Here is a 13,010-nt window from a genome sequence, read left to right on the forward strand (position 1 = left end):
CCTTTAAACACATAGCAATCATGCATCCAATCTCCGAACGATCACCGCAAACCCCTTCCATTTCCGACCTCATAAATAATGACTTCCATTATCGCTTTTTAAATCATTCTCTCGCGTTTCATTCGTCTATTAATAAGAAATGACTTTCAGCGCACCGACCAAGATATCGCGAACAATAAAAAACGGCGGATCCTCCTCTGACCACGCACTAATTACACGGCCGTAACATAGGAGTCATTTTTCAGTCGAACGTCATCTTCCTACTTGGTGGTACCAGGCAAAAATATTGAGAGAAATATCGTATAAATTACGTGCCCGAAAAGCCATCCTTTGTCACCACATCAGGTGCGAAACTCATTAGTCACTAGGCTATACCGGACAGTAAACACGAAACTAAAATGAAGATATAAAAGATGAACGGCGTCATTTCAGAGGCATGATTCATTAGCGGTTGTTTGAAGCCGGTCCCGGTGGCTGCTAAGTACAGTGACACCGTGGATATGGATTGCTGGCTGGCTGGCCATTCGATGAGTAGCTCCAGGGTGGTGGGAGAAAATCTAATTATAGCTTTTTGGGGAGCCGGCGGGACTCAGGTGCAGATGGGTCCTTCATACGCGATAGACGTTTATATCTGTTTAGTGCTGGGGGACTCTAAGCAACGTATATGATAGCATTAGAATGGATGTACTGGCCATTTATTTTGCGAAGGAGGCTCAATTGTAACTTCTCTGTATTCTGTATCTGTGCGTACTGTATTACTGTAATCTATATTACAGTAATACAGTTTCCTGACTCCCCATCTGTGTTCACGTTCACACGTTCACGTTCACGTTCACGTGAACACAGATGGGGAGCCAGGAAATTCCTTAAGTCATGGCACATTTATGGTGACAACAATGCCTGTAATCATCACAAGGGGCCTCTACCGGACTGCTACAAGGCTTTAAAAGGTTTCCCCTTCTCATGAACAGTTCCTTCAAGTTTTTTAAAGCTGATGAGGACGCCCGCATAGGCGTCGAAACGTCCTTTTCTTGTTATCGTTTGTTTGTATTTGTTGTGCAAGCCAGTGTTACGCAGTAATAAACATCATGATACCTGGCTTTTGGTCTATTTTCACCATGGTAACTTCTTTCGGCCTGTGGAATTTTGCAGCCTAGGTTTATCGTACTTCTGCCTCCGTGGCCTGGTCTGGAGTGTCTCCTCTGTGCGAGGACAACTGCAGTGGTAACTACCACACAGCACTTCCGCCGTTCTACGAGATGAAATGCAGGAATAGTTTCTGTCGACAGTTCACGACACTTCATTGGTTACTTGCGGGATTCTAGAAAGAAGTCACAGCCTCGTTCCGGCAAGCAAATATAACGACGACAACATCATCATCACTAATATTATTATAACGATAATATTATTAGTATTATAAAGCATCATAACCACCGCTGTTGCGTAGCTTAAGTAGGAAAAGAGGAGTCTTAAATTGTCTAGGACCAGCGGCATGGCCGACCGGGTTCCACTCGTTGGTGGTAGCCAAGGTCGTGTTGAAGACTGGGAGGTGGTGGGTTCGAATCCTACCACCGGCTGTGCTGTCTGAGGTTTTCCCTGGGTTTTCCCGCAGGCTTTCCAGACGAATGTCAGCATAGTGATCCTTGAAGTCGGCCCAGGGCGCATACTAAGCCCCCCCCCCTGCCCCCAATCCTTCCTGCTGTCCTCTCTCCATCTCTCCACGTCTGTACGCCGGAGTCATAGCCACAGTTGTTTCGCGGCGCTAACACGGAATAAAAAAAGTCTAGGACCAGTGCGTCATCCCAAGACTTTTCAGTTTACAATCATCCCCATGCTTGCGCAAATCGTGACGTTGCTCCTTAACGCGAGGTCGATCTCGGAAAGCAAGTACGACATCCCCACCACGTGCCAGTTGTTCCTAGTTTTCTAAGGGTTCTATATTTAAAGCCAGCAGAAAACAGTTCTATCACGCTTGTTCTGGTCTCAACATTCCGACCTTTAATGTTCCGCAAGGCGTTCGAACACTATGGCGAGCACTATAGAACCCTTGCGCTAGAACGAGCGAACACTAGAGATATGAGGTTTTAGTACACTCCGTGACGAAGTCTTGCCGCGGCGAAACACCCCCCATTTCATCGCCAGCATCTAGTTGTTGTTGTTCGAACTTACCAGCAGACGGGTAAGTCTGGCAACTCTTAATTTCGCAGTGGAATATTCCGCAGCCAACAATAATGTACCATTAGATATAGCTCGTAACCCATGATAATACATGACAACTGAATATCCAAATGTGCTCATCCCGTGGTAAGATTTATACCCAGTACTACTTTTGCCGATACGCGCACCAAAAGGTGGCACTCGTTTAACTTCAGGTTGAGACGCTTTTGAGGGCATACGCTCTATAGGGACGTCAACTCGATATAAAGGAGGAGGCAAACCACAAAACAAGGACAGTTTCTTATTTTTTATGCGCAGTGTGTATATTGGAACTCCTGTCTGTCTCATCGTTAGAAATATCAACATCGGAGAACAAATCCCGTCCAGCAGGAACTTGACTGATCGAGAAGAAACTTCGCAGGAGAACCATCACTCAGTAGATTGAACGCCCGCTGCATCGCGCACGCCAAAAATTCTACCTCAATGGGGGACCTGTATGAAGAGTTTCTTTAACCGAACTTCCAACTCCTCCTTCGAACGTTTGTGAACATTTGTTTGCTGAAATATGCGTTGAAGGAGAACCCCTATCGTCATCCATGAATCTTGTCCTTGTCTTCTTCGTCCTGCCATTCATTTTGCTTCGTTAAAAGTTTATAGAGCGGACATGTGGCACAGTTAAACATTAGTTTCATTGTCAGACAAAGTATTTTCCATAATTTCTCATGATCTTGCCTAGATCTGTAATAATGCCGCGTATATGGTAGTGACGTACCTATATCTAATCTTCTCAGCCCAGAAGCCGCTATGTTTATTAAATAGGAGGATTAGCGTGAATATAGGCAGGAGGCGTCACGTTGGATACTTCGCAAGGTCCTAGTATGGAAACCGAAGCTACTACTCCTACGGCCGCGGTTGCTCAACTCATCAAAACCCATCGTTATTCTCTGATCCCAATTCCAATCATATTGCCCGCATTGGACATACTGCATTAGCCCCCTACCCCTTCTATTATGTTGTGAGATTTGCTCAGGCTGATCTCAATCAAATTGTACATTTCTTACTCTTTCTCTATCTCTTTTTGTTTTTCTGCTAGGCATTGGTCTCATTTGTGTCATTTTCCTCTAGACTAGATTTAATCAGATCTCCTATCTGAGAGTTTTGATGTCGATCTTCTTCCCAAGAGGAAATTAAAAAGGAGAACGAGTGTCTGCCCAAGACAAGCAAACACAACAAAATCGAAGCTCGTAGTGCAAATATTTCTTCTTGCGAAATGAATTTTCGCAGTTTAGCGGCCCGTTAGTGGGTTTTAGTGTATCGTACGCTATCACCTTTGCGTACGTAAGAGAGAGCTTTGGGGGTTCCGCGCACGCGCAAAGCTTCACGCATTGCGCAGAACCACCACGCTATCCCTTACGTACGCAAAGGCGACAGCGTACGATGCACTAAATCTCTCAATTAAGACGTCCCTTTTGTTTTCGTAACATTGGGTGCCTTTATCAGGAGTAATTCACCGCTTGACATTCCTATACCTTGAACTTTCCAGAAGACATCATTTAAATTGCGCCAATTCCAATACAAAATTGTACCGCTGCGTTCACCGCCCCTTACCCTTGGAGTGAATCGGAACCATCACAGCCGATATGCTGGCCATATTGCATGCGAATAGACTCGAAGCACACAGTCCGTACTGGAGTTTCGAAAACGAGACACTTCATGAATTTCGTCATGCGGACCTGTGGTAACCAGTGATCCACGCTGTACGGTAGTGTCCGTAGAGTGCGTTCGGTTGCTATTTTCCAGAACAGATTTTTCGGAAGCGCTTATACAGTTGCTGTTTTCTTAAGTAGTGTTCGCACTAGAAGGCAAAAGGAGTGGATGCTAAAACTATCGAATAGTGGCTAGTCGTGAGGACATCTAGCCGCATTCAGATATTATTGATCCTCGAAGACTTTTGAACGCATACCGTGTGTTTATCGTGAGGAGGGTCCGTGGGTTTCTTCGACAAGGAACCAAAATGACTTACGTGAGGCTGTCCCGGCTTCCGTGTTGCCTCCTCGTGTTCGAGGAGCAGTTCTACGGCCTCGACGTACTCTTCACTGATAGCATGCAGAAGGGCGTCCTTGGTGTCGACGCGATGCGACAGGAGAAGTTCTATCATCTCAAGGTTTTCGTTGTCGATAGCCATAAGCATCGCTGTGCGACCCAGAGGATCCATGCAGTTGTAGTTGAGCTGGGATAGACCGGCCTCCGCACTGACGATGTACCTGAGGATATTACCATCAGTGTGGTTAGTACTTGGATCCAGGAACAAGAAGGGGTGCGGTAAGACATTGGAAGCACATTTCTTCAAGGCACTGATTCAGGTTAAGTTATTCACATGAAGGTTATTTTTCATGATAGGAGTCCTTAGAAGTTGTCCGATTTCTAAGTGCATTCAAATTGCACACGACGAAAATGACAAAAATTTTAACAAACTTGGTTTCCTGATTAGTATCACCGCCAGTCACGCGACAACAACAACAACAAAATTAAGAATAGTACCACGACATGTCCTGGCTGAACTGTTCCTTACCTCCTGGCGGTTGCCAGGTCGCCCCTCTCGACAGCAAGGAGGAACTTTTTCTCCTCGAGTGTAAGCTGCCCCTCCGGCCTGGGTGTTTCGGCTTCGTCATTGGCTTTGGCGTCCGTGCCTCGCTGGGAATCAGATTCAGATGGAAAGCTCTCGGGAAAGAAGCGGCCGTCCAACGGGGAACAGTTGCTGCCATCGCCATTACAGCAGCCGACTCCCACGCCCGCTTCAAGATCCATCATGGCTGTTCACGGGAGCCCAGCTCCCCGCTGCATTTCTGAAAAGTCAACGGGCCTGGGTAAATCCACATCGCTCAACTCTTAAACCCTAACAACCCAAACAAGACGCAACCCTGCCGTAGGTCAATGTTATGGTGTCATTGGAATCGGCACAAGTCAATCATTATTCAGAAATTCACCCCCCTCATGTAACGCAACCTCGCGGGCATTTGAGGTATTCGCACAAATAAAAATAAATAAAAAACTTTGAGACGCACATCGCTTAGTACACCACCTTTGCGGCGCTGCGCGTCTTGTCGAGTCGCAAGTTTGGACTCTCAAATAATAGGCGGGGCCGAAGACAGTCCCTATAAATCCCCGCGTCAAGCCCTGTTGGCATAACTCTGCCTATCGGAAAATGTGGCTGGTAGGTCTGAGACCTCGCCGTTTAACCGTTTCCGGAGCGTTCATGTCTATAGGTTCCTCTGCTGTAAAATATTGTACAATAAATTACGTCGTCACCTTCAGTTTTGTCGACATCCTGCTCCCACTCCGACTGACCCGACTCCAGGGATATCAAGTAAATATAATCTGAATCATCTTGACAGTATTCCGGACGGGGACATCACATCGACACCATCAACCGAGCCAACCCACAACCCCAGAAGGGAAAATTTACTCCGCCCGCTCTGGCAGTTAACACCTGCATTTGCCTCTCGTCTTCGCTCTATCGATTCTGCTGATGCGGGCAATAACTCATGCTTTAGAAGCCGTGTAACAAAGACAGTAATTAATTTAACGCCGCTCGTTAAAAAAACACCAGTGGCCGACTGCTTCAGCAGCGAGCGTTCCTTCTTGTGGTGGTGTATTTCTCGCTAAGACATCTGAGGCGCCTTTGGCGGAGAGTGGCATTAAGGGAAAACGAAGGCTAACTAACTGAGAAATAGATAGTGGGTCATGTTTAGTTTCAGCGTATTTGTGACGTGACCTTGCACAGAAATGTTGGTGCTCACACATTTGAAGTTTCGCGAAACTGTTAACAGTTCCCTAGGACTAGAAACGCCTTCCTGAAACTACTACTGCGTGGCGTGTTACGAGAATTCTTATCTGGAAATGCGCGTCCCGGGCGAGTAGACATTGCAAGGACCCAAAGAGGCTATACTACCATAGCCGCAAAGGGACACACCCCATTACTTACGCGTTTTGCCATAAAAATGCCCCAGCGGCTCCCCTGGGTGAAATACGGCCAGTATAAGCTCACACCCCACAACGCCCGGGAAATCGGCGCCTTGTGAATGGCCCGCGTGCAATTACAACGTGTTAAGATGACGCTCGATGTCTTCCAGTGACGTACACTTTCAACAATCGTTATATCACGACAGCGATGTCTATGTGATTGTGCAATGTGTTCGAAAGACACGGTCACACGTGGCAGTTAAGGGCTAAGAAGCGTTACGGCAGTTTAGATGGCAGTCAAGCTCTCAAGATGCATGACTGCGAACACGGACCATAAATGTCCAGTATAGAAGGCTGTTCACAAGAATGACGCACTGTTTCTTGACGTAAAAAAGTGCGTTGTGTGACGGTTCTTTACAGAGGGTTGACGACAAATGGTATGTGGCGTGGTCCTTCGCAGATTGCGAGAGCAACTGTTTCCAGGGACAAGCGTGTGAGTCACAAAAATTTAGGGATATAAAGATAACCACGCCTAAAGTCCTTTCTGAATGTCGGAATTCCCTGAATCCTGGCCTCTGTTTTGTATTTAGGGATTCCAGGAACGTTCGGAGTTTACAGTTCGGTCACCTATACACATTAAGCTATATAAGCAGTTTTCTTTCCGAAAACTGTCGAGCCGTGGCTGAACCCCGTACAACACATGCGGCGTCTCCGGTTTGCTGCACAGTTCTTGTACCTTTTTCCGTGATCCATCTCTCACACTTTCAACAAAAGGGATGGGGCAGTGAACTGCGCAATAGCGGCGGCGAAACCATCATCCCATCTATGTCTGCATGTGTTGTTTTTTGGTTCAGCATATCTGATAAGAACACTGCCATATTGCATACACAACGGACGTTTTTCACATACACGTCGTATCCTGGCGGCCCTCCACCGAACCACGCTCGGAGCGCGTCAAAACAAATCCACGTGGGGAGCCCAAAGTACCGAAAACCAATCCGGACTGGAACCGACGAGCTTGCGCCGTTCGTGCGGTCTCCCCACTGGTCCCGATTTCTCTCGTCACCATACTGCGCCATCTAGTGAAGACGGAGACAACCCTCTCCGACGTCACAAGGTTATGCGCATGCGCATTGGCTGCGGTGAAAAAGGTCCGTTCATACCAATGAGCTCCAACGCTTATATACTGTGCTGTCTTCATTCGTAATTAGGTGAGTACTATGGCAAGGTGTATATGGGTAGCGAGCCATATGCATGGCTGACTTCTCTTAACTCCTATAAAGATGAAGAGTACAATATGGTGAGGTCCCGAAGGCAAAATCTTCAAGCATATTTTCAGGTCGAAAGCCTCCGCACATGAACCAGGTACCACACATCTCGATGAAAGTTAGGCGTTGTCTGTATTTAAAAATTACTGCAAACTTTATGCAATACAATTTCTGTTAACGACCGCCTTAAAGAAGGGCAATACGGGAGGCGACTTTTACAACGCGCTATATTCGACGTATTTGTTTTTCGCATCTCAAGAACATCGTGGTTTGCCGGGGTGCTATTTCGGCAACGGATGAAGCAACTATGCAGGAATGCGCACACGCTAGACGAATATGTGCGCAATGGGTTGACGAAATATTCACAGACATGATAAACGGCCAAGAACAACACGCCGATATTTGAAACACATAAGCGGCTTGCATAAAACCAGCTGGAAAGGCTGTCTGTAAATTGAGATTTTTTTGTGTGTGCGTGTGCTCACATTATCGACAGTGCCAGCGGCTCCAGCGGTTCTTCATGTGATTTGTTCCTCTAAAAGATTTGGTAGCCAAAGTACGTACTGGGTTAGTGGGTGCATATAAAGGGGAGATTGCGTTTTGTGTAGACCTTCGTGCATTTGGTTAGTGGTTGGTCTTCTCCCCCTCAAGCAATGGGATAGGGTGCCGCCTCAGCGGCGAAACATCCCACTACATCATAATTACTTATTTGTTGTTGTTGGTTATTAGTTGCGGTTGGGCGGTGAATCACCTCATGTCATAGTGACGATTTATTCGTTGTTGTCGTTGTTGTTGGTTATCGCGGTACCAGTAGTTCTCGTACTCGGAGTGTTTTCGATACCTACCAACATGTTGCACTGTTTCAGAATACGCCTTTAACGGCCTTCTGACTCTAAAGGAATGCACGAATACTGTAGCGTTTAAACGTCTATGCGAGTAAGAGAGAACGATATATATGACCTCCCTCATGAGATACCGAACGCGCAAACTGCAAATTCAGTTACTTTGCTGTATATATTCGGAAAGGGCGGAGCAGCCAGTTGTTTCTCACATCCCCATTTTTTCTTTATCACATCGCCATCGCCGCCAGTTGTTTCAGAAGATACAAATCAGGATCAGCAACAGAGATCAGGAACACCCAGTTGGTCTATACGCTTTAATGCTATTGAATGCTGTGGGGATGGGTCAGTGCCAGAGAGAGATAGAGATACATGATGACGATGATACGGGAATGTCTTCCACTCATTGAGCAGAATGCTATCCCATCGCTACTGGGGAAGATGACAGGATGGTGATGAGGATGATGCTGACGACGCTGACGGGGCCCAGTGCCAGACTTGTGCCCGTTACTCCAAAAAAGTAATTGATTACCGTTACCGTTACTCTTCTAGCAAAAGTGACTGATTGCCGTTGCAAATTACTCGACTCAAAATGTAATGGAGAAACTAGTATAAAAGTAACACGTTACTGATGCTGTTACTTCCAATTCAAGCAAAAACTTCCGCGCCGGTGTGCTTCGAAAAAAAAAACGATATCCCAACTCCCGGGTGACTGGGACAGCTGGAATAGCACGAAAGACTCGCGCGTGGGAAATAACCAGTAATATTTTGCATGTCTCAACAAATGAGCCACATAATGTTGCTTTACGCACTAATCCAGTCATTGCTCAAAACTGTGGTCTTTCATTTTCCCGTTTGTTTGTTTCTTTGCTTGTTTGTGAGGAAAAAAAACGAGGAGAACTTGAACTCGGCTCTCGACAAGCGCCATGGAGCAGATGGCCTCACAGACATCGCCTACGCCTTATTTTCTATATTCGTTTATCCACAACGAGAGTTAGAGGTTAAGGGAGAAGTTCAGAAGCACACACTTTGTTTCTGGTTTTGGTCGGTATGGAATGTTAGACAACCAACCGAAAACCGTTTTCCCATAATTAGTACAACCATAGTGGACTTGCGACGCCTACAACAGCCAGCCGAAGCCACGGTGCGCGAAACATCCTCCATCGCCTTCAAGATAGACACGTGATGAACGCCGGATAATGTGACGTGTGAGGAGGGGACGCTCCTATTTAGATGTGGGGTCACATGATCGAGGTGACGTCGGCCACTACAGGTCAGCAACACCGCTAATCAGGAGCGTCTGTTACCGCTTCTGAGACGCTAGTCGTTCTTCGGTTATGTGATGCCCGCAATGAAGGATTGGAAGGTTGCCAATGACATCCACTTTTTGGGACAGCTGACATCATGAGGCACTACCGCCGTACTAGGGCGGTCTTCCGTGACGCCAGCGGGACGTGACAACAGGTGGAGGACAACGACATACGAGCCGAACTGTAAGGGGATGTCTTAGCTATAGATGTACGTACGGCAGCTCCATCGCCATGCCGACCGAGCGAGATAATATCTGCTGCTGTTCTATTGTTGACTTACGACAAAAAAACACTCGGTGGTGATTGATAATTGCTTCCGCTGAAGTACAGACTGCTTATTCGAAGGTTTGCAGCAGGCTCCGTTGAATTCAGACCAGCGTCTTGCTTCTTCCTGGCTCATTTGGCAGAACCTTGTGCAAGCGACAGGGAGCCTTTCTCATTCACGCAACCGCGAACTCCGCGCCGCATCACCGGTGAGCTGTTGCGGTCACACACTTAGCTTATATGGGGACACGACAGGTCAAACAGACTCTGCCGTGACTGGGAATTACTGAATACGACGGAGAGGCGCACCACAGCAAACGCCTAAGGTGGTGGTGATGGTGGTGGTGGTGTTGAAAGGGTTCGCCGTTGTCGGCCTCACAAGGTGGGCAACGTCACGACTGACGCCTTGGTGGACACTGACTTGCTGGGCCGACTTCTAAGGAAACTCTGCCGACATATGTCTGAAAGCATCTGAGGGAAACCCAGGAGAAACGCCAGACAGCGGGATTCCAACCCGGGTACCTCCCAGTCTGGACGTGACATGGCGCAAACGCCTCAGAAGTAGGCCAGCCTTCCGCACAGCCCCTCAGCTTTTCCTTTTCCCCTGGTGGTGGTGGTGGTGTGATTTTATAAGGAAGAGGAGTGAAGTCAGCCTGCTCAGAGAAGGCGGCAAGTTTCACTCCTTTGTGAAACGGGAAGGGGAGAAGGAAGAGGGATTGCTCTAAAATAAGGTACCACAACAACTACACGTGAGGGCCATATTCTTTTATTTATATCTTTATATCTTATATCTTAAATCTAGCCATATTTATATCTTTCCATAGGGATTCATCTTTTTCACCATAGTGTTGTGCCCCGTCTGCAAATACCCCCTTATTGCTGCTTTCTGAGTGGGCAGACGCTTTGTCACGTGCTTTCTCCAACGTTTTCTTTCTCTTATGCGCTAAGACGTACTGTCGCAGCGTATTCTCGCTTTGAACGGTGCATCAGATGACTGACGCACGCGTACCTCGCTCCCCAGTTGGAGAGGGCAACGAGGGGTAGCACCCAAAGCAGCCACGAAACTTACTCTAGTGGTCGTAATACTACTTTATCGGCCAGCACATATGCTTTGTTTTTCAGAAAACGTGATATAATGAATAGCAGTCAACCAAGAACAGCTCGTCATGCTCGTAGTCATGCTCACGAATAACAGGGCTCTCAGTTAGAGACGTCACACCAGAGGTCTACTAGGTAGTCCTACTAGAGGTAGTAGTCGACAGTTCGAGCGCCCAAAAGTCTAACCGCGGCAGCGATTTTGTAAATAAAATTGCGTCGCAGTAAAAAAAAAAAAAGAAAGAAGAAAAGACTTTGGCCAGAAATATTTTATGGGAATGATTTTCATAGACTGCTTTACAAGATGGCAGCAGTTTTTGGCCATGTTGGATACCACTTTAGTGCTCCTTTAAGATGCTCCCCTATTGGTAGCTATAACAGACGCAAAATGGAAAACTTGGCGTAACTCCTGTTCGCGCAGAGCATTTACTTCGGGCACTGGCCACAAGAGGGCCGTTTATAACGCGAAAACATTTCTTGCACAGTAACTTAACTAGTAACGAGTTCCCTTTGTCGAGTAACTTCCCCATGGGTGCCGTCACGGGGTGGGTTTCTGCAGTAAACATTGCCCTTGCAACGCAATCACAAATTATTATTCCTTTGCTTCTTTCTACGTTCCAGATACGGAGGGTTTCTGAGCCATGAGAATGTAGTTGTGGACGCACTGAATCAGATGTAGTTCCCGTATACGGTGAAAACCACCACCCCAAACATTCTGCCCTTCACCTCACACCCTTGTAAAAGATAAGGTAATAAGTAAATCTGAAAAAAAATATATATATATACATGGAGAAATTGATTTCGGCACCCAACCAATGGAAAAAAATACTGGCGGCGTCACTGAACTTCCCCATCTCTGATTCTTACAGCAGACACATAGACACACATTTTGGAGGAGCCACAAAGAACAATAATGAAATCATTTATATTTCCATTTTCTTACTGTATACCATTCCCAGTACATACCACAATAACGAAAACCGTCTGAGGTTCTCACCTTCATCATCACCACTTTTACCGTAACGGACATACGTTCAAACTGGCAATGTAAAACTTATAGTTGCAATGCTAGAATACTTCGAACACCGTTAAGCCCGCTGCGCAGAACGCAAGAACATTTTAAATGGGAGAATAATGGTGCAATGAATAAACAGGCTCAAACTCACAACAATGAAACATTATAATCCTTCCATTCCACGAGACGACACCAATCGCCGATCTGTGCACAGTGTCTGTAAAACTCCTTGGGAAGCGAATATGCCATCATATATCGTTCCCTATACGAAAGGGCCCGGCAGCAGTAGCAGCAGAAGCCACCGCTGTTCCTTCAAGACATATGCGAGAATAGATGAGAGCAATAAACACTGCGGGCCAATCAAAGACTCATGAACAACTCCTTTTTATCATCCGTAAACACTTGCCGACCCAATTACGGGATTGCTTTCTCGATATTGCCGGCAACAGTCTTATGTCTCGTCGGCTTCACTTCATCATGCGCTGCCTCATTGGCGAAGTTGCTCCAGGAAAGAAGTTTAGTTTCGTGATGGCAATGGCCTCACGGTCGCCGCTTCTTGCTACAGGGAAATGCGCACAAGCTCAGTAGGACACACTAACGGAGTTACGCAGGACGCATTGTCCACCTCGCAAATGGCAGAAGAGGACCACGCCATGACCCTGGTTTGTGGTGCGTTGGCTTCATTGCGTAACGCGGCAATATGCAAGGGGGTGCGGAATAGCAAGCGCAGCCAGAGGTGCAACGCCATAATCAGAACTATTGGGAAATGTACGTGAAATAAGGGGCGACGTTCCGACAATATTGGGTCCTGGTTGGTTGAACAGGACAGCCAATTGCTCCTCCCTTTTGTAATCCAGATAGATACGAGTATATCTTTTGGACAAAAAGAATCCTCCTATTTGAGCCTATGGAGTGCACTGAAGAAACCTTGACGAAACGAACGGCAGACTATACGTTTACACTCTACAGCGTGCAGTGGAGAGATGTAGCCCATCTGCCATTCAACCATGCTGGTTGCGGACTATTGCACGTGGGATCCTGCTCTCTGCTAACTCGTGTACCAGCTCGCGTGGCATAGTGGTTAGGATGATCGCTTTCC

The 13,010-nt window shown here is 46.8% G+C and overlaps 1 protein-coding gene across 5 annotated transcripts in view; it reads right to left on the reverse strand.

Annotated features, from left to right (window-relative positions):
- Positions 1–13,010, reverse strand: part of LOC135394719 (transient receptor potential-gamma protein-like) — a 228,440-nt gene that overhangs the window by 22,762 nt on the left and 192,668 nt on the right. For all 5 annotated transcript variants that reach the window (XM_064625611.1, XM_064625610.1, XM_064625609.1 and 2 more), the window contains 2 exons: positions 4,730–5,003; positions 4,181–4,421 (listed from right to left, as the gene is read on the reverse strand). In XM_064625611.1, coding sequence (XP_064481681.1) covers positions 4,181–4,421; positions 4,730–4,968 — 480 coding nt within the window. In that variant the 5' untranslated portion in view covers positions 4,969–5,003. The remainder of the gene's footprint in view (positions 1–4,180; positions 4,422–4,729; positions 5,004–13,010) is intronic.

This window comes from Ornithodoros turicata, chromosome 5, assembly GCF_037126465.1.
Source record: "Ornithodoros turicata isolate Travis chromosome 5, ASM3712646v1, whole genome shotgun sequence".
NCBI classification, from domain to species: domain Eukaryota; kingdom Metazoa; phylum Arthropoda; class Arachnida; order Ixodida; family Argasidae; genus Ornithodoros; species Ornithodoros turicata.